Here is a 24,323-nt window from a genome sequence, read left to right as displayed (position 1 = left end):
AGACCCAGCCTGTGGGAGGAGATCCCGGGACCCAGCCTGTGGGAGGAAATCCTGGGACCCAGCCTGTGGGAGGAAATCCTGATACCCAGCCTGTGGGATGTGATCCCGTGACGCAGCCTGTTGGAGATTCTGGGACCCCGCCTGTGTGAGGAGATCCTGAGACCCGGCCTGTGGGAGGAGATCCCGGGACCCAGCCTGTGGGAGGAGATTCTGGGACCCAGCCTGTGGGAGGAAATCCTGAGACCCAGCCTGTGGGAGGAGATTCTGGGACCCAGCCTGTGGGAGGAGATCCCGGGACCCAGTCTGTGGGAGGAGATCCTGAGACCCAGCCTGTGGGAGGAGATCCCGGGATGCAGCCTGTGGGAGGAAATCGCAGATCACTGGACCCAGTCCATTCCCCTCGGTGTTGGGAGAGGAGCTGATTGCTTTGAAGTGAGTGTAGTCCTTTTTGGATCGGTATATTTCTCTGCCTTTGTTTTCTCTCTGTCTTAAAATAGTTTAGCGTGTGCTTTCCTCATTTTGTTTGCTCAATTCATATCGTTTTCATGGCCGAGAGATTGCGCCCCATTCGCCGATCAAACAGTGACCAGTTAGTTGAAAAGAATTATTTAGTTTTTTTGGCTTAGTTTAGTGAAGTTTGCAGGAATGTCGGATCAGAGATCCCAAGGGATTGAGATTGTGTGTAAACGAAACTAATAACAGGAAAAGAGCTGAACAGTCTGTTAGTTTTAGAGCCAGTGTTATTATTGTAAGGGCCAGTGTTGGTGAGGCTAATCTTTAAGACTGAGTGGATTGCTGTGAGAGTTATGGGTGAGTTTTTCTCTAAAATATACTTTATTCATAAAAACTTGCAAAAATACATCACAAAACAGTTCAAATTTCACATTTCGGAAAGTACAATAGAAATCAGATTTCTTCAATAGAGAAACATGACGTGCCTCACAATTCTTGCCATTCCATTTTAAATGCAATGTACATTGGCATTACATAGGTGAGTTAGGACTTTACACGTCCCATACCACTCCCTTTGGCCTTGTAATTTGAAACCTTTGTCACTTAATCGCTCCTGCCTTCCACCCAATCATTTCCTTTTGTTCTTCGACCTTACCACCCCCCCCCCACCCCTCCTTCATTTGCTGAAAACCCATTACATTTCTAACTTCTCAGTTCTGATGAAAGATCACACACTGAAACGTTAACTCTTGTTTTCTTGATACAGACGGTGCCTGACCTGCTGAGTATTTCCAGGCTTTTCTGTGTTTATTTCAGATTTCCAGAAATATTTTATGAATGTACGAACAGACGAATTAGGAGCAGGAGTAGGCCACTCAGTCCTTCGAGCCTGCTCTGCCATTCAATAAGTTCATGGCTGAACTGATTACTCCACTTTTCCACCTACCCCTGATAACCTTCCACCCGCTTGCTTGTCAAGAATCTATCTATCCCTGCCTGAAAAATATTCAAAGACTCTGCTTCCACTGCCTTTTGAGAAAGAGAATTCCAAAGAATTCCAAGGAGAGCGAAGAGGGGGCAGGAAAAACACAAGCGGGCAAGATAAAGGAAAATCCCAAGGCATTTTATAAGTATATGAAGGGCAAGAGGATAACCAGGGGAAGAGTAGGGCCCATTAGGGACCAAAGTGGTAATATGTATGTGGAGCCAGAGGATGTAGGTGAGGTTTTAAATGATTACTTTTCATCTGTGTTCACTATGGAGAAGGACAATGTAGGTGTAGAGATCAGGGAGGGGGATTGTGACATGCTTGAACAAATTAGCATTGAAAGGGAGGAGATATTAGCTGTTTTAGCAGGCTTAAAAGTGGTTAAATCCCAGGCCCAGATAACATGTATCCCAGGCTGTTGTGTGAGGCAAGAGAGGAGATAGCAGGGGCTCTGACACAAATTTTCAAATCCTCTCTTGCCACAGGAGAAATACCAGAGGACTGGAAGACAGCAAATGTGGTACCATTATTCAAGAAGGGTAGTAGGGATAAATCAGGTAATTATAGGCCGGTGAGTCTAACATCAGTGGTAGGGAAACTAGTGGAAAAAATTCTGAGGGGCAGGATTAATCTCCACTTGGAGAGGCAGGGATTAATCAAAGATAGTCAGCATGGCTTTGTCAGGGAGAGATCATGACTAACAAATTTGATTGAATTTTTTGAGGAGGTGACTCGGTGTGTCGATGAGGGTAAAGCAGTTGATGTAGTGTACATGGACTTCAGTAAGGCTTTTGATAAGGTCCCGCATGGGAGATTGGTTAAGAAGGTAAGAGCCCATGGGATCCAGGGCGAGGGTTGTTTTTGGGATTGGAAGCCTGTGGCCAGTGGTGTACCGCAGGGATCGGTGCTGGGACACTTGCTGTTTGTAGTGTGCATTAATGATTTAGACGTGAATATAGGAGGTATGATCAGTAAGTTCACAGATGACATGAAAATTGGTGGTGTCGTAAATAGTGAGGAGGAAAGCCTTAGATTACAGGACAATGATGGGCTGGTAAGATTGGCAGAGCAGTGACAAATGGAATTTAATCCTGAGAAATGTGAGGTGATGCATTTGGGAGGACGAACAAGGCAATGGAATCTACAATGGATGGTAGGACCCTAGGAAGTACAGAGGGACCTTGGTGTACTTGTCCATAGATCACTGAAGGCAGCAGCACAGGTAGATAAGGTGGTTGGGAAGGCATATGGGATACTTGCCTTTATTAGCCAAGGCAGAATATAAGAGCAGGGAGGTTATGATGGAGCTGTATAAAACACTAGTTCGGCCACAGCTGGAGGACTGTGTACAGTTCTGGGCACCACACTATAGGAAGGATGTGATTGCACTGGAGAGGGTGCAGAGGAGATTCACCAGGATGGAGCATTTCAGCTATGAAGAGAGACTGGATAGGCTAGGGTTGTTTTCCTTAGAGCAGAGAAAGCTGATGGGGGACCTGATTGAGGTATACAAAATTATGAGGGGCATAGATAGGATGGATAGGAAGAAACTGTTTCCCTTAGCAGAGGGGTCAAAAACCAGGGAGCAAAGATATTAAGGTAAGGGGCAGGAGGTTTAGAGGGGATTTGAGGAAAAATCTTTTCACCCAGAGGGTGGTTGGAATCTGGAACACACTGTCTGAAGGAGTGGTAGAGGCAGGAACCCTCACAACATTTAAGAAATATTTAGATGAGCACTTGAAACGCCATAGCATACAAGGCTACGGGCCAAGTGCTGGAAAATGGGATTAGAATAGATAGGTGCTTGATGGCCGGCACAGACACGATGGGCCGAAGGGCCTGCTTCTGTGCTGCATAACTCTATGACTCACGTCCCTCTGCGACAAAAAGTTCTCCTTATCTCTGTCTTAAATGGATGACCCCTTATTTTTAAACAGTGACCCCTAGTTCTAGATTCTCCCACAAGCGTTAACATCCTTTCCACATCCACCCTGTCAAGACCCCTCAGGATCTTATATGTTTCAGTCAATTCACATCTTACTCTTCTAACTTCCAGTGGATGCAAGCCCAGCCTGTCCAATCTTTCCTCGTAAGACAGCCCGCCCATTCAGGTATTAGTCTAGTAAACCTTCTCTGTACTGCTTCCAATGCATTTACATCCTTCCTTATATAAAGAGACCAGTACTGTACACAGTACTCCAGATGTGGTCTCACCAATGCCCTGTATAGCTGAAGCATAACCTCCCTACTTCTGTATTCAATTCCCCTCGCGATAGATAATAACAATCTATTAGCTTTCCTAATTACAGGCTGAACCTGCATACTAACCTTTTGTGATTCATACACGGGGACACCCAGATCCCTCTGCATCTCAGAGCTCTACAATCTCTCACCATTTAGATAATATGCTTTTTTATTCTTCCTGCCAAAGTGGACAATGTCACACTTTCCCACATTATACTCCATTTGCCAGGTCTTTGCCCACTCACTTAACCTATCTACATCTCTTTGTAGCCCCTTTATGTCCTCTTCACAACTTACTTTCCTACCTATCTTTGTGTCATCAGCAAATTTAGCAACCATACCTTCGGTCTCTTCATCCAAGTCATTTATATAAATTGTAAAAAGTTGAGGCCCCAGCACAGATCCCTGTGGCACACCACTGGTTACATCTTGCCAACCAGAAAATGACCCATTTATGCCGACTCTCTGTTTCCTGTTAGCTAGACAATCTTCTATCCATGCCAATATGTTACCCCCTACACCATGAGCTTTTATTTTCTGCAATAACCTTTGATGTGGCACCTGGTCAAATGCCTTCTGGAAATCTAAGTACAATACATCCCCCGGTTGCTTTTGAGTATGTGTGAGTAAGGGTTTGGGTTGATGTTAAGAGGGCCGTTGGGTAACTAGTGGCTTCTTCTCACAAAATTCACAGAATTGTTACAGCACAGAAGGAGGCCATTTGGTCCATCGTGTCTGCACCGGCTCTCCTAATAAGCATTTCACTTAGTCCCACTCCCCTGCCTTCTCCCCATAACCCTGCACATTCTTCCTTTTCAGATCACAGTCTGATTCGCTTTTGAATGCCTCAATTGAACCTGCCTCCACCATGTTCTCAGGCAGCATATTCCAGACCTTAACTACAGGCTGCATGAAAAGGTTTTTACTCATGTTGCTTTTGCTTCTGTTACCAAATACTTTAAATCTTTGCCCTCTTGTTCTCGATCTTTTCACGAGTGGGAACAGTTTCTCTCTATCTATGTTGTCCAGACCCCTCATGATTTTGAATACCTCTATCAAATCTCCTCTCAGCCTTCTCTTCTCCAAGGAACAGTCCTAACTTCTCCAATCTATCTTCATAACTGAAGTTCCTCATCCCTGGAATCATTCTGGTGAATATTTTCTGTTCTCTCTCCAATGCTCTCACATCTTTCCTGAAGTGTGGTGCCCGGAACTGGGTGCAATACTCTAGCTGGAGCTGAACTAGTGTTTTATACAAATTCAACATAACCTCTTTGCTCTTGTACTCCCCCTATCCCCTTATTAATAAAGCCCAGGATACTGTATGCTTTTGTCAGGAATATCCTATATGCTAAATGGGAAATGTTAGTTTCATCGGTTGGAAACTTAAATTTGATTTTTAATGGAAAAAACCTCCAGTAACTTTGAAAAAAAACTAGCAGCCAAGATGGCCACTTCCATTTCCATCTGAAATATGACGAGATTGGACTGGAGACAAAAAGTCTAACAAGAGGCCCAGCTTGCTCTGAGTGATTGAATTACCTAGAATAGCTTCATTAGCATGTCTGTCAAGTCTATCCCCACCCATTGACTGTGAAAAAGACAACCCCCCGCCCCCCCCCCCCCCCCCCCACACCAATGTGAATGGACATCCTGGGGCATGTAGAACCTTGAATTTCATTAGAAGGTTCCAGAAAAACCTCATTTGAAACAAAGGGGATTGAGAAGAACCATGTGACCGTCTGTTCATCTCTGAAGAAACAAGTTTTGTTACACAGACAAGCAGACAGGCAGTAACCGAGTGGACAGTAGTTGAGAAGGCTGCTGCTCCACTGTCTCTCTCTCTCTCTCCTCTCTTCCTCGAAAACATCAAGTGAAAACCCTCTGCGGCTGGGGGACCCTCCAAGCGTAAAGACCGCTAAGCCAGCGACATGGGGAAGAGAGCTAACTACAGATTCTGCCTTCAGAAAAACCCTGAGCAAAGCAAGCCAGCCAAAATAAGCTTTGGTCAACCAAGAACTTCAAGAATACAGCTTCAGCCAAGGACTATTGGATCACCCACTTTACAGACTGTATTTCAGTTCCATTTATTCTGGGCTATAATCCAACCACCAAATCTATTTTCCCTCCTGTAATCTACTTGTGTGTGTGATTCTCATGTGAATGGGTGCGTGAATGTGTAGCATATTTTTTGTATTTTTAAATTGGGTTAGAGTATTAAGTATAATAAACTTGCCTCTCTCTTGTTTAAACTTGAGAAAACATGTCCAATTGGTTCTTTCGCAATCACAGTAAAGGAAAAAGGTAAAACACTCACAGAGGTAGTAAACACAACCACTGTTTAAAAGGAATAAACTCTGTTGCAGTCAAATAAGAGGAAAGGGCAAGAGGGGAGCCTGAGACGCCCTCCTCACCTGGCCATAACACTTTCTTACCTGCTCTCTCTACCTGTCCTGCCACCTTCAATGACTTATGCACATATACACCCAGGTCCCTCTACTCCTGCACCCCCTTTAGAATTGTACCCTTTATTCTATATTGTCTCTCCATATTCTTCTTACCAAAATGAATCACTTCACATTTCTCTGAATTGAACTTCATCTGCCACTTGTCTGCCCATTCCACCAACTTGTCTATGTCCTTTTGAAGTTCTACACTATCCTCCTCACAGTTCACAATGCTTCCAAGTTTTGTATCATGCGCAAACTTTGAAATTGTGCCCTGTACACCAAGGTCAAGGTTATTAATATATGTCAGGAAAAGCAAGGGTCATAACACTGACCCCTGGGGAACTCCACTACGAACCTTCTTCCAACTCGAAAACATTCATTAACCACTACTCTTTGTTTCCTGTCACTTAGCCAATTCTGTATCCACGTTGCTACCGTCCCTTTTATTCCATGAGCTATAACTCTGCTCCACGTCTGTTGCATGGCACTGTATCAAACGCCTTTTGAAAGTCCATGTACTCCACATCAACAGCATTGCCCTCATCAACCCTCACTGTTATGTCTTCAAAAAAACTCCAGCCAGTTAGTTAAACATGATTTTCCCTTAATGAATCAGAACTGGCTTTTCTTAATTAACCCACATTTGTCCATGTGACAATTAATTTTGTCCCAAATTAATCTTTTTCGAAGTTTCCCCACCACTGAAGTTAAACTGACTGGCCTGTAGTTGCTGGGCTTATCTTTACACCCTTTTTTGAACAAGGGTGTAACGTTTGCAATTCTCCAGTCCTCTGGCACCACCCCAGAGTCTAAGGAAGACTGAAAAATTATGACCTGTGCCTCTGCGATTTCCACTCTCACTTCCCTCAGTATCCTTGGATGCAACGCATCTGGTCCTGGTGTCTTATCAACTTTTAAGTTCAGACAGCCTATCCAGCATCTCCTCCTTATCAATTTTAAACCCTCCTAGTGTCTGAATTATCTCCTCTTTCACCATCGCCTGGGTTGCATCTTCTTCCCTGGTAAAGACAGATATAAAGTATTCATTTAATACCTCAGCTATGCCCTCTGCCTCCATGTACAAATCCCCTTTATGGTCCCTAAACAGCCTCATTCCATTTACCACCCTTTTACTATTCTTATGTCTGTCGAAAACTTTGGGATTCCTTTTTATGTTAGCCGGAGCTGGACCTTCTATATTCAGCCTGGTTCGCAATAGTGTTCTATACCTGGAATCTGTCATAAGCACACTTTTTCTTCTTTATCTTAATATCCATCTCTTTTGTCATCCACGGAGCTCTGAATTTGTTTATCCTACCTTTTCTCTTTGAAGGAACATACTTTGACTGTGCCTGAACTATCTCTTCTTTGAAGGTACCCATTGTTTAGCTACTGTTCTTCCTGTGAACCTTTGACTCCATTTTATTCATCCCAGATCCATTCTTACCCCATTGAAGTTGGCTTTCCCCAAATTAATTATTCTTACTCTGGATTATTCATTGTCGTTTTCCATAGTCAGCCTAAACCTTATGATACAATGATCACTATCCCCGAAATGCTTTCCTTCTGATATTTGATCCACTTGGCCCAGCTCATTCCCAAGAACCAGGTCTAGCAGTGCCTCCTTTCTCGTTGGACTAGAAACATCCTGCTGTAGAAAATTTACCTGAACACACTCTAGGAACTCTTCTCCCTCACTGCCCTTTACACTATTATTATCCCAGTCTATGTTTAGATAATTAAAGTCCCCCATTATAACAACTATATAATTTTTGCACCTCTGTAATTTCCTTGCAAACTTGTTCCTTCCCACTATTTGTTGGCCAATAGACAACACCAAGCAATGTAATTGTACCTTTTTTGTTCCTTAGCTCCAGCCATATTGATTCTGTCCTCGACTCCTCTGGAACATCCTTTTTCTCCAGCACTGCAATGCTCCTTGATCAATACCACCTCTGAATCTAACTTGTTTGCTAATCGGTTTTCCATTTTGGAAACTGGTGACAGCATTGGTTTCTCGGGGGAGTGCAACCAGTGCAAAGTCCGTGGCACCGCAGGTGGTTCAGCTGAACAGGACGGGAGGAAGAAGAGTGGAAGAGCAATAGTGATAGGGGATTCAATAGTCAGGGGATCAGATAGGTGTTGCTGTGGCAGTAAACGTGACTCCAGGAAGGTGTGTTGTCTCCCTGGTGCCAGGGTCAAGAATGTCACGGAGCAGCTGCAGGACATCCTTCTGGGAGACGGTGAACAGCCAGAGGTCGTGGTCCACATTGGTACCAATGACATAGGTAGGAAGAGGGATGAGGTCCTGAAAACAGATTTTAGGTAGTTAGGAAGGAAATTAAAAAGCAGGACCTCCAAAGCAGTAATCTCAGGATTACTCCCAGTGCCAAGTGTGAGTGAGCATAGGAATAGGAGGATTGATCGATTGAACATGTGGCTGGAGAATTGGTGTCGGAGGGAGGGCATCAGATTTCTGAGGCATTGGGACTGGTTCTGGGGCAGGTGGGACCTGTACAAGGCTGCACTTTAACAGGACCAGAACTGATATCCTCGCAGGGAGATTTGCTGGTGCTATTGAGGGTTTAAACTAGCTTGTCAGGGGGATGGGAACCTGAAGGGTAGCTCAAATTGGAAGGAAGTAAAACTGGTAACAGGAGGTAGAAAAGTAGCAAGTGACATTAGAAGGCAGGCGAAACAAAGGCAAGTATCATCTAGGCTTAGAATGTCAAGAAGACAAGGTTAAGGGCACTCTACCTGAATGCACACAGCATTCACAACAAGGTAGATGATTTAAAGACCCAAATAGAGGTAAATGGGTTTGATCTAATTGCCATAACAGAAATGTGGCTACAGGGTGACCAAGCCTGGGAACTGAATATTCAAGGATATTCAAGATTTAGGAAGGACAGGCAAAAAGGAAAAAGAGGTGGTGTTGCGTTGATAATAAGGGATGGGATCAGTACATTAGTAAGGGAGGATCTCAGATTGGAAAAACAAGATGTGGAATCTGTTTGGGTGGAGCTAAGAAACAGAAAGGGACGGTAAATATTGGTAGGAGTTGTTTATAGGCCATCAAACAGTAGTGGTAGTGTGGGGCATGGTATTAATCAGGAAATTAGAGAAGCATGTAGCATGGGTAATACAGTAATCATGGTTGACTTCAATCTGCATATAGACTGGGTAAACCTAATGAGTACTAATGCTGTGGAGGACGAGTTTCCGGAGTGTGTTAGAATTGTTTTTCCAGAGCAGTATGTTGAGGAACCGACTAGAGAACAGGATATTTTAGATCTAATATTATGTAATGAGAAAGGGCTAATTAATAATCTTGTTGTAAAAGAACCTTTAGGGATGAATGACCATAATATGATCGAATTTTACATTATGTTTGAAAGTGACGTAGTTCAATCTGAAACCAGGGTGTTAAATTTGAACAAAGCAAATTATGAAGGTATGAGGGGCAAATTGGCTGTGGTGGATTGGGAAAATACGTTAAAAGGTATGACAGTACATAGGCAATGGATAGTCTTTAAAGAAATATTGCATAATTTACAGCAACTATACATTCCTTCACGGCACAAAAACCCCCTAAGGATTATATAAGATTAAAAGAAAAAGCCTATAAAATTGCCAGAACTAGTAGTAAACCTGAGGATTGGGAGGATTTTAGAATACAGCAAAGGAGGAGCAAGACACTGATAAAGAAAGGGAGAATAGAATATGAATGTAAGCTAGCAAAAAATATAAAAACAGACTGTAAAAGCTTCTACAGGTACTTAAAAAGGAAATGTTTGGCTAAGACAAATGTGGGTCCATTACCGGCAGAATTAGGAGAATTTATAATAGGAATGGAGAAATGGCAGAGAAGCAGAGATCCAAGGAATGAGAAATTGAAGGAAATTAGTATTCGTACGAAGGTTGTATTGGAGAAATTAATGGGGCTGAAGGTTGATAAATCCCCAGGACCTGATGTTCTACATCCCAGAGTGTTGAAAGAGGTAGCTATGGAGATAGTGGATGCATTGGTGATCATCTTCAAAAATTCTGTAGATTCTGGAGCGGTTCCTGCAGATTGGAAGGTTGCAAATGTCACCCCACCATTTAAGACTTACATCAGTCGTTGTGAAAATGCTAGAATCTATTCTAAAGGATGTGATAAGTGGACACTTGGATAATAATGATCTGATTGGGTATAGTCAACATGGATTTATGAATGGGAAATCATGTTTGATGAACCTGTTGGAGTTTTTTGAGGATGTTACTAACAGAATAGACAAAGGGGAGTTGGTGGACGTGGTATACTTAGATTTTCAGAAGGCTTTTGATAAAGTCCCCCACAGGAGGTTGGTTAGCAAAATTAAAGCACATGGGATAGGAGGTAATATACTGATGTGGATTAAGGATTGGTTAACAGGCAGAAAGCAGAGAGTAGGAATAAACGTGTCATTCTCGCGTTTTCAGGCTGTGACTGGGTACTGTGGGGTACTGCACGGATCAGTACTTGGACCCCAGATGTTCACAATATATATCAATGATTTGGATGTGGGGACCAAATGTAATATTTCCAAGTTTGCAGATGACACAAAACTAGGTGGGAATGTATGTTATGAGGAAAATACAAAGTGGCTTCAAGGGGATTTGGACAGACTTAGTGAGTGGGCAAGAACGTGGCAGATGGAATATAATGTGGAAAAATGTGAGGTTATCCACTTTGGTAGGAGGAATAGATGTGCAGAGTATTTCTTAAATGCTAAGAGTTTAGAAAGTGTAAATGTACAAAGGGACCTGTGTGTCCTTGTCAATAAGTCACTGAAAGCTGACATGCAGGTGCAGCAAGCAATTAGGAAGGCTAATGGTATGTTCACCTTTATCGCAAGAGCATTGGAATACAGGAGTAGTGAAGTCTTGTTTCAATTGTACAGAACCTTGCTGAGACAGCACCTGGAGTACTGTGTGCATTTTTGGTTCCCCTTACCTTAGGAGCCATAGAGGGAGTGCAACAAAGGTTCACCAGACTTGTTCCCAGGCTGGCAGGACTGTCCTATGGAGAGAGATTGGGGAAACTGGGCCTGTATTCTCTAGAGTTTCAAAGAATGAGAGGTGATCTCATTGAAACCTACAAAATACTTAAAGGGATGGACAAGGTAGATGCAGGTAAGATGTTTCCCCTGGTTGGGAGTCTAGAATCAGGGAACGCAGTTTCAAAATAAGGAGGAAGCCACTTAGGACAGAGATGAAGAGAATTCTTTTTACTCAGTGTTCTGAATCTTTGGAATTCTCTATCCCAGAAAGCTGTGGACGCTCAGTTATTGAGTATGTTTAAAGCAGAGATTGACAGATTTCTAAATACAAATGGCATTAGGGGATATGAGAATAGTGTGGGAAAAAGGCATTAAAGTGAATGATCAGCCATAATATTGAATGGCGGGCAGGCTCGATGGGCTGAATGGCCTACTCCTGCTCTGATGTTCCTATGTTCCTATTCACCTCCAGTGAATTTAAGGAATTTGCTGATCTCATTATCACCTCATCACCAAACTACCCACAGGGACACAGGTTTGTAGAAAGACACATCCAGAGGGACAAAAGAACCCTTGCGAAATGCCGAGACAAAGGAAGATCCAAACCTGGCCTTATTGTCACTCTGATCCACACCTCTCAAGGCTGACATGAAATCACTTGCAGAGCTGTTGAATGAAAGAAAGTATAAGACTACTCTGCCAAGCAAAATACAGTGACCAGGAGGAAGTGAGACAGCAACTCGCTGAAGCACAGGTAAAAGGAGAGCAACACTTCAACAAGCATGCTAAATCCCTATGCGTGCTGTTGAAAGGACAAACTGTACATGTACAGGATCCAATCCTGAAAATCTGGAGCCCAGCAAAGGTTGTTGATGAAGCTGAGATCCCAAGGTCGTACATCACTGAGACCGAAACTGGTGAGCAAATGAGAAGAAACAGAATCCATATTCACCCTACACTTGAGCTGGAAAAACAGAAAAGATCAACAACACTGGAAACATCACTGTCCAGCGAGACAACATCGACAACATCACCAGCAAGTGACACAACAGCATGCACAACTCCTACAACACCAGGAGAAACAAACACAGCGTCGCCTGTACAGCGTGCCAACTCACCACTAGGAGTGACAAATGCCAAGTCTACAAGATGGAAGCACAGCATCTTTCCACCTAAGGGAAACCTTGTATAATATTTTTAGAAAAGAAAACAAGCTATAAAAAAGACTCTAAAAAGGGGTTCCGTTTATTTCTAAAACTCGATTGTTCATCTTCTTTAGAAAAAAGTTAATGATTGGAACAGTTATATTGATATAGACGTATTATGTTTTTTTTTAAAAAGAGAGATGTTATATGTTCTCTTATGAGTTGTAAAAAGCTAGAAACTAATTACCTAGGAACTAATTGTTATGTTTAAGTATTCCGGGGGCCACATTCACGGGTTAGGATTTGGCTAGTTTTGTTTGTCTCACTGTTATATTAGAGTTTGACTGGGATGGAGTTGGCTTAATGTTTGTGTTACAGTTAGTGCTCAGGTCAGGGTACATGGAAGTAAATTAGGGACAGGGCAATAAGCTTAACATGGGACAGCCTACAGAATACATTCATCAGAAAACAGGGAGATGAAATCACAGTTCAAAAGGCTTGTCTCCTATTTTTCTGGAAATGCTTTTGGTTGTGATGTGTTGGTGCCATTTTCGACCTCTTTGATGTGACTGTGAATTTAGAATCAGTTAATTTATTCATTTCATGGGATGTGGGCATCACAGGCAAGGCCAGCATTTGTTGCCCACCCTAATTGTCCTTGAGAAGGTGGTGGTGAGTCGCCTTCTTGAACTGCTGCAGTCCATCTGGTGTGAGTACGCCCACAGTGCTGTTGGGGAGGGAGTTCCAGGATTCAGACCCAGCGACAGTCAAGGAATGGCGATGAAGTTCCAAGTCAGGATGGTGTGTGCTTGGAGGGGAACTTGCAGGTGGTGGTGTTCCCATGCATCTGCTGCCCTTGTCCTTCTCGTTGGTAAAGGTCGCTGGCTCAAAGGAGCCTTGGTGAATTGCTGCAGTGCATATTGTAGCTGGTACACACTGCCGCCACTGTGTGTTGGTGGTGGAGGGAGTGAATGTTTAAGGTGGTGGATGGGGTGACGATCAAGCAGGCTCAAATGGGCTAACATTGACTTGATCGCTAGCTGGTGTGATGCCTCATTTAGTGTAATTTCTGTTCTTTCTTATTTTCCTCCTGTGAATTAGAAAGCGAATATTTTCTGACCCATTCCATTGATTGACTTTATTTAATCAACATTATTTTTTCAATATTATGTTTATTGCCACCTTGACGGCCAATATTCATCCTCCATTCCCTCAACCATTGCTGATATTACTCAATTCCTTGTTCACCTTAAGATTTGAATTTTTGATCTCTCTGCTTCTTCAGAACATTGTTGTCCCATCCTTCCCATAGGACCCTACATCTCTATTAATCACATCCTTATCAGCACAAGCCTATATATTGATTTGGGAATGTTGTTGAAGGGGCGTTGGCGATCGGGTTGAGTGGGGAGACTTGTTGAGAGGGAGTCAGTGGTTGGGTTGAGTGGGGTGACTTGTTGAGGGGGCATTGGCGATTGGGTTGAGTAGGGAGACTTGTTGAGGGGGTGTCGGCGATTGGGTTGAGTGGGGAGACTTGTTGAGGGGGAGTCGGCGATTGGGTTGAGTGGGGAGACTTGTTGAGGGGGTGTCGGTGATTGGGTTGAGTAGGGAGACTTGTTGAGGGGGCGTCGGTCATTGGGTTGAGTGGGGAGACTTGTTGAGGGGGAGTCGGCGATTGGGTTGAGTGGGGAGACTTGTTGAGGGGGCATCGGTGATTGGGTTGAGTAGGGAGACTTGTTGAGGGGGAGTCGGCAATTGGGTTGAGTGGGGAGACTTGTTGAGGGGGAGTCGGCAATTGGGTTGAGTAGGGAGACTTGTTGAGGGGGAGTCAGCGATTGGGTTGAGTGGGGAGACTTGTTGAGGGGGAGTCGGCGATTGGGTTGAGTGGGGAGACTTGTTGAGGGGGAGTCGGCAATTGGGTTGAGTGGGGAGACTTGTTGAGGGGGAGTCGGCAATTAGGTTGAGTGGGGAGATTTGTTTAGGAGGAGTTGGAGGTTGGGTTGAATTTGGGAGTGATAGCTTCTCCTCTTCTGTCTTGGAGTTCTTGACTGAAGCCACTGTCTTCTTTCTCAATCTTGTACATTTTTTTGGCAGCAAAACTTTTCCAAAACATTTGGAACTGAATGTGAAAATTGGAACCATTTACCTAACTGCCCTGACGGCTGGACCATGGTGGAAAGAGGCAGATTTTATCTGTTGGTTTTCATATTTGCACCTTTGACATCTATAGAGTCAGCCAAGATCCTGACGATCATCTTGATAGGTAAGTTACAGACTGTAACATTGCCCAGAATGCTGACAGCTGTCGAACTTCCTTTAACAAGTCATTTGTCACCACATAACACTGCTTACAAAAGAAATTAGGGATAGTATTAGATCCAAAGAGGAGGCATATAAAATTGCCAGAAAAAAGCAGTAAGTCTGAGGATTGGGAGCAGTTTAGAATTCAGCAAAGGAGGACAAAGAGGTTGATTAAGTGGGGGAAAATAGAGTATGAGTGTAAACTTGCGGAGAACATAAAAACTGATTAAAAGCTTCTATAAATATGTGAAGAGAAAAAGATTGCTGAGGTACCTTACAGTTAGAAACGGGGGAAATTATAATGGGGAACAAAGAAATGGCGGAACAGTTACACACATACTTTGGTTCTGTCTTCACAAAGGAGAACACAAATAACCTCACAGAAATGTTAGGGAACCAAGGGTCTAATGAGAGGGAGGAACTGAAGGAAATCAGTATTAGTAAAAAAAAATAGTGCAAGAGAAATTAACGGGGTTAAAGGCTGTCAAATTCCCAGGGCCTGATAATCTACATCCCAGAGTACTAAAGGAAGTGGCCCTGGAAATAGTGGATGCACTGGTGGTCATCTTCCAAAATTCTATAGACTCTGGAGCATTTCCTACTGATTGGAGGGTGGCAAATTTAACCCCACTATTTAAAAAAGGAGGGAGAGAAAATACAGAGAACTACAATCCAGTTAGCCTTACATCAGTAGTGGGAAAAATGCTAGAGTCTATTATAAAGGATGTCATAACAGAACATCTGGAAAGCATAAACGGGATTGGGCAAAGTCAGCATGGGTTGACGATAGGGAAGTCATACTTAACAAATCTACTGGAGTTTTTTGAGGATCTAACTAGTAGAATAGATAAGGGAGAACCAGTGGATGTGGTATATTTGGATTTTCAGAAGGCTTTTGACAAGGTCCCACATAAGAAGCTAGTGTGCAAAATTAAAGCACATGGGATTGGGAGTAATATGCTGACATGGTTGAGAATTGGTTGACAGACAGGAAACAGAGAGTAGGAATAAACGGGTCTTTTTCTGGGTGACAGGCAGTGGCTAGTGGGGTACTGCAGGGATCAGTGCTTGGGCCCCAGCTATTCACAATATATATTAATGACTTAGGTGAGGGAACTAAATGTAACATTTCCAAGTTTGCAGACGACACAAAGCTGGGGGCGGAATGTGAGCTATGAGGAGGATGCAAAGAGGCTCCAATGTGATTTGGACAAGTTGGATGAATGGGCAAATGCATGTCAGATGCAGTATAATGTGGATAAATGTGAGGTTATCCACTTTGGTTGTAAAAACAGAAAGGCAGATTATCTGAATGGTGATAGATTGGATAAGAGGGAGGTGCAAAGAGACCCGGATGTCCTTGTACACCAGTCACTGAAAGCAAGCATTCAGGTGCAGCAAGCAGTTAGGAAGGCGAATGGTATGTTGGCCTTCATTGCAAGAGGATTTGAGTACAGGAGCAAGGATGTCTTACTGCAGTTATACAGGGCCTTGGTGAGACCACATCTGGAGTATTGTGCACAGTTTTGGTCTCCTTATCTGAGGAAGGATGTTCTTGCCATGGAGGGAGTGCAGCGAAGATTTACTTGGCCGATTCCTGGGATGGCAGGATTGACGGATGAGGAGAGATTGGGTCGACTAGCTCTATATTCACTAGTGTTCAGAAGAATTAGTGGGGATCTCTTAGAAACCTATAAAATTCTAACAGGACTAGACAGGCTAGATGCAGGGAGGATGTTCCCGATGGCTGGGGAGACCAGAACCAGCAGTCACTGTCTCAGGATACGGGGTATGCCATTTAGAACCAAGATGAGGAGAAATTTCTTCACTCAGAGGGTGGTGAACCTGTGGAATTCTCTACCGCAGAAGGCAGTGAAGGCCAATTCATTAAATATATTCAAGAAGGAGGTAGATATATTTCTTAATGCCAAAGGGATATGGGGAGAAAGTCGGAACAGGGTACTGAATTAGACGATCAGCCATGATCTTTTTTTGAATGGTCGAGCAGGCCCAAAAGGCCGAATGGCCTACTCCTGCTCCTATTTTCTATGTTTCTATGCTGTGAAATGTCAAGTTCTTCTGATTCATTGGAGAGTTATTTGTTGTTAGCTTCTGATGTGTTTAGAATCATAGGACACAGCACAGAAGGAGGCAGTTCAGCCCAGCATGCCTGTGCCTGCTCTTTGATAGAGTATATTGTTACGGATAAGGGAGAAGTAGTGTGGATGACTTGCACTTTTCAGCTTTCAACTGACGACAGATAGTGTTTTACAAAATAGTGTTTTAGTCCCTGAGTGTTTTTAAGTGTCAAATAAATAGACAAATGACAGGTTTTCTTATAGCTTAACAAGGTTAAATGTTTATTTTTACACAAAAATTGAAAAATGTGCGCAACCTCTCCCACACACGCATTCATACACACCCACACACACACACACACACACACACACACAAACGAAAAGATAGAAAGTAGAGTGGTAGCATGCAATTTGAGTCCAATTGTGGTCAAAGTGTTTGTTGTTTTAAGAAAGCCTTTCGAAGCTTTTTGGGAGAAAATCGTTCTTCGGTGTAGGCATGAATGTCTGTTGTCATAGAGTCATAGAGAGAGATACAGCACCGAAACAGGCCCTTTGGCCCAACGAGTCTGCACTGACCATCAACCACCCATTTATACTAATCCTACATTAATCCCATTTTTCCCTGTCACATCCCCACCTTCCCTCAGGTCTCCTACCACCGACCTACACTAGGGCAATTTTTACAATGGCCAATTTACCTATCAACCCGCAAGTCTTTGGCATATATATTTGGATTTTCAAATGATAAGCTGCCACATGAAAGTTGTTGCAGAAAATAAGGGCTCATAGGTTTGGGGGTACAATGTTAGCATGGATAGAAGATTGGTTAACAGACAGAAAACAGAGTATGAATACAAATATCATTTTGTCTTGAAAAAGATAAAGTGTTGCAGGCTCCTTGTGGTTAAGCCTCTATCCGAAGTTACTGATGGAAATCCTGGTTCACTTTCACTGATGGGGAATCCCAAAGTCACCTTGCAATTTTTCTGCTGCAGTAGTTAGAAGATGTCGTCAGAAGGGCACTTGCTTAGAATTAGAATTAGAACATTACAGCGCAGTACAGGCCCTTCGGCCCTCGATGTTGCGCCGACCTGTGAAACCATCTGACCTACACTATTCCATTTTCATCCATATGTCTATCCAATGACCACTTAAATGCCCTTAAAGTTGGCGAGTCTACTACTGTTGCAGGCAGGGCGTTCCACGCCCCTACTACTCTCTGAGTAAAGAAACTACCTCTGACATCTGTCCTATATCTATCACCCCTCAACTTAAAGCTATGTCCCCTCGTGTTTGCCATCACCATCCGAGGAAAAAGACTCTCACTATCCACCCTATCTAACCCACTGATTATCTTATATGTCTCTATTAAGTCACCTCTCCTCCTCCTTCTCTCCAACGAAAACAACCTCAAGTCCCTCAGCCTTTCCTCGTAAGACCTTCCCTCCATACCAGGCAACATCCTAGTAAATCTCCTCTGCACCCTTTCCAAAGCTTCCACATCCTTCCTATAATGCAGTGACCAGAACTGCACGCAATACTCCAGGTGCGGCCGCACCAGAGTTTTGTACAGCTGCAGCATGACCTCGTGGCTCCGAAACTCGATCCCCCTACTAATAAAAGCTAACACACCATATGCCTTCTTAACAGCCCTATTAACCTGGGTAGCAACTTTCAGGGATTTATGTACCTGGACACCAAGATCTCTCTGTTCATCTACACTACCAAGAATCTTCCCATTAGCCCAGTATTCTGCATTCCTGTTACTCCTTCCAAAGTGTAGCTGGAACAGTCTCACAGCTGTTCTGGAAAAGACTTTCTCTCACTGTTCAGTCCCTCTCTCTCCAGAGAGATACCTTTAAAGGTAGAAACTTGTCAGGTTGGGGTGTTGGTCAGGTGGCTAAGGCTCTCTGCCGAGGGATGATTCATACAATGTTCCAGGATATGGGAACCATTGTTCCATGATGGCATCTGAATGTGATCCATTCTGATGAATAGGTGCTCCTTCACATCTGTTATTTAAGTTTTGGCTGTGGAGCCGGTCTGTCTGCAACAGTCTTTGTTAGCTCCGTTCCTGAAGATAGTAGTTGTTTGCATGGAATGGGCAGTTTTACATTTCAATGTGTTTTCCCCAACGCTAATTCAGATGTGGATAATGGTTTTCGTCTTCAACAGACAGACATGTTTATTGACAGTAAAGAAGGGTCACCTGACCTCTACTCCATTTTGTCTGTGGCATAAATGTGTCCATTTGTAGTTAAGTTCAGCCGGTGATTTTTATTTCATAATTCTTCCAGTTCATTTCATATTTCATCACTATGCCCTTTGTGAGCATGACAATGTAGTATGTTTGGATTTTCAAATGATAAGCTGCCGCATGAAGGTTGTTGCAGAAAATAAGGGCTCATAGGGTTGGGGGAACAATATTAGCATGGATAGAAGATTGGTTAACAGACAGAAACGGAGAGTATGAATAAATGTATCATTTTCAGGCAGATGGAATATAATGTGGAGAAATGTGAGCTTATGCACTTCAGCAGGAAGAATAGAAAAACAGTTTCCTACCATTTAAAATAATTCTGTCAAATGTTGCTGTTTCGAGGGATTGATGTGTCTTTGTGCAAGAACGATGGGCTTAAAAATTTGGCGCCATGGTGCCGGAGTTGCCAAAAGTGGGGAGGGTGCATCGCTCCAGCAGAGGCCACATGGCACGCGAGCAATTTTTTTTATTTGTTCATTGGAAGTTGGTGTTGTTGGCTATGCCAGCATTTATTTCCCATCCCTAATTGCCCTTGAGAAGGTGGTGGTGAGCTGCCTTCTTGAACCGCTGCAATCCATTTGGGGTAGGTACACCCACAGTGCTGTTAGGGAGGGAGTTCCGGGATTTTGACCCAGCGACAGTGAAGGAACGGCGATATAGTTCCAAGTCAGGATGGTGTGTGACTTGGAGGGGAACTTGCAGGTGGTGATGTTCCCATGCATTTGCTGCCCTTGTCCTTCCAGTTGGTAGAGGTCGCGGGTTTGGAAGGTGCTGTCGAAGGAGCCTTGGTGCATTGCTGCAGTGCATCTTGTAGATGGTACACACTGCTGCCACTGTGCGTCGGTGGTGAAGGGAGTGAATGTTTGTGGATGGGGTGCCAATCAAGCGGGCTGCTTTGTCCTGGATGGTGTCGAGCTTCTTGAGTGTTGGAGCTGCACCCATCCAGGCAAGTGGAGAGTATTCTATTACACTCCTGACCTATGCCTTGTAGATGGTGGACAGGCTTTGGGGAGTCAGAAGGTGAGTTACTCGCCACAGGATTCCTAGCCTCTGATCTGCTCTTGTAGCCACGTTATTTATATTTATATGCCATTACCAAACGCATCTTCCCCTCCCTTCCCCTGTCAACATTCCGAAGGGATCGTTCCCTGCGCGACACCCCAGTCCATTCCTCCATTACCCCCACCACCTCGTCCCCGTCCCATGGCACCTTCCCCTGCAATCGCCGGAGGTATAATACCTGCCCACTTACCTCCTCTCTCCTCACTATCCCAGGCCCCAAACACTCCTTTCAGGTGAAGCAGTGATTTACTTGTACTTCTTTCAATGTAGTATACTGTATTCGCCGCTCACAGTGTGGTCTCCTCTACATTGGGGAGACCAAACGCAGACTGGGTGACCGCTTTGCGGAACACCTCTGCTTCTCCACAAGCAGGACCCTGGGCTTCCGGTTGCTTGCCATTTCAACACTCCCCCCTGCTCTCAGGCTCACATTTCTGTCCTGGGATTGCTGCAGTGTTCCAGTGAACATCAACGCAAGCTCGAGGAACAGCATCTCATCTACCGATTAGGCACACTACAGCCTGCCGGACTGAACATTGAGTTCAATAATTTCAGAGCATGACAGGCCCCCCATTTTACTTTTATTTTTAGTTATTTTTTCTTTTTTTCGTTTTTACATTTTTTACAATTTAAAATTTTTTTAAATTTCATTTCATCTTCGTTTATTCAGTTTGCTTACCCACTGTTTTTTTTTCATGTTTGTACTTGCTGCTGTTCAATCTTCAGTCCGTTAACACCCTATCTGTCTTTCAAAACACCATTAACATATTGTTTGCCTTTGCTCCATGACCTCTTGGTCAGCTATGTGGCCTTGTCCAATCTACACCTTCTCCTTTGTTATCTCTTGCCCCACCCCCACCTCACTTGCTTATAACCTTTGACATTTCTAATATTTGCCAGTTCCGAAGAAGGGTCACTGACCCGAAACTCTGGTTCTCTTTCCACAGATGCTGCCAGAGCTGCTGAGTGGTTCCAGCATTTCTTGTTTTTATTTCAGATTTCCAGCATCCGCAGTATTTTGCTTGTATTTATATGGCTACTCCAGTTCAGTTTCTGCTCTATGGTAGACCCTAGGATGTTGATAGTGGGGGATTCAGTGATGGTAATGCCATTGAATGTCAAGGGGAGATGATTAGATTCTCTCTTGTTGGAGATGGTCATTGCCTGGCACTTGTGTGGCGTGAATGTTACTTGCCGCTTATCAGCCCAAGCCTGGATATTGTCCAGGTCTTGCTGCATTTCTACACGGACTGCTTCAGTATCTGAGGGATCCCCCCACTAGCGCTATTTAAAGGGCCAGCCATCCAACTTGCAGGTGAGGTACTTTTGATCTTAATGTCACTCTGCTGTGTTCTTGGAGGAGTTTTGATGGTTTCTTGAATTTTGAAGGGAGTGATGCTGCTTCCTGACAGGGTGGGAAGAGGAGTTTTCTGCCCTACACACTGAAAGCCTGCTACAGTTATAGGGGCTAGGGTTGTAGCTCCTATTGGGCATGGAGCACAGGCACAGAGAGGAGCAGCTGTGTGCAGAGGGAGGAGCAGGAGGAGGGCTCTCAACAGCAGCCCTACCCACCAAGGGTATTGAAGGGGTCCTTCTCCCTCCACCTCAGCCAGGGGCAGTGCCCGAGGCAGCTATGATTCACCAAGGAGGTGGTCACTGAACTGTGCCACCTGCCCCAATGCAACCTACAGCTGCACAGCAGGGCATAGATGGCACTGCCAGTGGCCGGCAAGGTCACCATCACCATCATTATCCCTGCAAGTGGATCCTTTCAGCCAAGAGCAGGTGACAGTCCCAAAATTTCGCAATTTGCCATGCATCCCTGTATCAGGGAGATGACAGAGTCCCTGTTGGCCAGGAAAGGGGACTTCATCATCATCTCTCTAAACAGAGAGAAAGAGGATTCGCCGGCATGTGGCTTTGCCAGAGTAGTGTGATTCCCAGTGGTGCAGAGAGCCATCGACTGCACACATGTGGCTCTGTGGGCTCTACATGTAAATGGGGTGATGTACCAGAATTTGAAGGCCACCAGTCCATCAATGTGCAGTTGGTGTGCGACAATGTACAGAAACATCATGTTGGTGAATACCCGCTATCGTGGCAGCAGCCACAATCCTGTGGCAGGTAGCCGTACCCACTGTCTTTGGGCCACCACAACAAACAGGAGGCCAGCTGCTTGATGACCAGGATATCCCCCATTACACTTGGCTCATGACTCCTCTCCATCACCCAACCACCTGAGGGCACGGTGCCTATAATGCAGACCATGTGGTCAGAAGGAATATTGTGAAGCAAACCATCAGCATCCTGAAATAATGGTTCTGCTGCCTAGACCCTCTGGTACACACCAGAGTGTGTGTCCGAGCTTGTGATGGTCCACTGCGTCCTGCACAACGTCAACATCTTGAGGGTGCAGTCTTTGCCGCCATCCAGAGGCCATCTTGGGGAGGACGATGGTGGGGAGGAGGAGAAAGAGGAGGCAGGGAGGAGGCATCTGGGATCCCTTTGCTCTGGATGGGCTGTCGTGAGTGGCTACTGAAACTCTGTTCCCCCTAAGACGTCATCCCATCATCAGCCTTGCTGTACAGTTTCCACCTTTCCTTCCCTCTGCTATGACCCATCACAGTGTCCTCTTGGTCAAACTCCTGAAATAAAAGCCACCAGTAAAAAACCATTCCATATCAACTTTATCCAACAACGCATCAATAATACGTGCAAACTGAACTATTCACCCTTATTGCCCATCTTGCGAGTGTTCTTGCCTGTCCTCGTGCTCCGATGCAGTGCTACCCCAGTGTCTGCAGTATGGCTGGTCAAAGGCTGCTGACTTGTACTGGGGGAAACTGCTGATGACCTTGCTTGTTGTCTTTGAGGGCCCAGCTTTGGAGTGCACCACCTTGGGTGGCAGCAGTCTGGGATGAAACTAGCAAGAAATATAAAATCAGACAGAAAAGCTTCTACAAATGTATAAAGAATATATAAAAAGGGAGAGAGTAAAGTAAGCATTGGTTCCTTAGAGGGTGAGAATGGGGAATTAATAATGGGAAACAAGGAAATGGCAGAGACTTTGAACAGGTATTTTGTAACTGTCTTCACAGTAGAGGACACAAAAAGCAACCCAAGAACTGTAGAAAATCAAGAGGCAAAAGGGAGAGAAGAACTTAAAACAATCACCATCACCAGAGAAAAAGTAATGGGAAAATTAATGGGACTAAAATCTGACAAGTCCCCTGGACTTGAATGGCCTGTATCCTAGGGTCTTAAAGGAAGTGGCTGCAGAGATAGTGGATACATTGGTTCTAATCTTCCAAAGTTCCCTAGATTCTGATAAGATCCCAGCAGATTGGAAAACCACGAATGCAACATCTCTATTCAAGAAAGATGGGAGACAGAAAGCAGGAAACTATAGGCCAGTTAGCCTCACATCTGTCACAGGGGAAATGCTAGAATCCATTATTAAGGAAGTATTAGCAAGACATTTAGCAAATTATAATACAGTCAAGCCGAGTCAACATGGTTTTTTGAAAGGGAAATCGTGTTTGACAAATTTATTAAAGTTCTTTGGGGATGTAACAAGCAGGGTGGATAAAGGGGAACCAGTAGATGTAGTGTATTTGGATTTCCAAAAGGCATTCAGTAAGGTTCCACATAAAAGGTTACTACACAAGATAAGAGCTCATGGTGTTGGGAGTGACATATTAGCATGGATAGAGGATTGGCTAATTAACAGGAACCAGAGAGTCAGGATAAATGGTCATTTTCAGGATGGCAAACTGTAACTAGTGGAGTGCCACAGGGATCAGCGCTGGGACCTCAACTATTTACAATCTATATTCATGATTTGTTGAAGGGACCGAGTGTATTGTAGCCAAATTTGCGGATGATACAAAGATAGGTAGGAAAGCAAGTCGTGAGGAAGATACAAAGAGTCTGCAAAGGGCTATAGATAGGTTAAGTGATTGGCCAAAAATTTGGCAGAAGGAGTATAATGTGGGAAAATGTTAGGTTGTCCACTTTGGTAGGTAGAATAGAAAAGCAGAATATTATTTAAATGGAGAGAGACTGCAGAATGCTGCAGTACAGAGGGACCGAGGTGTCCTTGTACCTGTCTCACAAAAAGTTAGCATGCAGGAACAGTATGTAATTAAGGAAGGCAAATGGAATGTTGGCAATTATTGCAAGGGGGATGGAGTATAAAAGTAGGGAAGTGTTGCTACAGCTGTACAGGGCATTGGTGAGACCACACCTAAAGTACTGCGTACAGTTTTGGTCACCTTATTTAAGGAGGGATATACTTGTATTGGATGCAGTTCAGAGA

At 44.1% G+C, this 24,323-nt stretch overlaps 1 protein-coding gene across 2 annotated transcripts in view; it reads left to right on the top strand.

Moving 5' to 3' along the window:
* Positions 1-324: 324 nt before the first annotated feature.
* Positions 325-24,323, top strand: part of LOC137368873 (UDP-glucuronosyltransferase 3A1-like) — a 126,959-nt gene continuing 102,960 nt past the window's right edge. The window contains exons 1-2 of one of the 2 annotated variants that reach the window (XM_068029097.1): positions 325-432; positions 14,399-14,567. In XM_068029097.1, coding sequence (XP_067885198.1) covers positions 14,474-14,567 — 94 coding nt within the window. In that variant the 5' untranslated portion in view covers positions 325-432; positions 14,399-14,473. Of the gene's footprint in view, positions 433-726; positions 811-14,398; positions 14,568-24,323 lie in introns of those variants that run through there. The other variant, XM_068029098.1, reaches the window with a different exon arrangement.

Source organism: Heterodontus francisci, chromosome 4, assembly GCF_036365525.1.
Source record: "Heterodontus francisci isolate sHetFra1 chromosome 4, sHetFra1.hap1, whole genome shotgun sequence".
Classification (NCBI taxonomy): domain Eukaryota; kingdom Metazoa; phylum Chordata; class Chondrichthyes; order Heterodontiformes; family Heterodontidae; genus Heterodontus; species Heterodontus francisci.
Note: the sequence above shows the minus strand (reverse complement) of the source record. Positions and strands in the feature narration are given on the sequence as shown.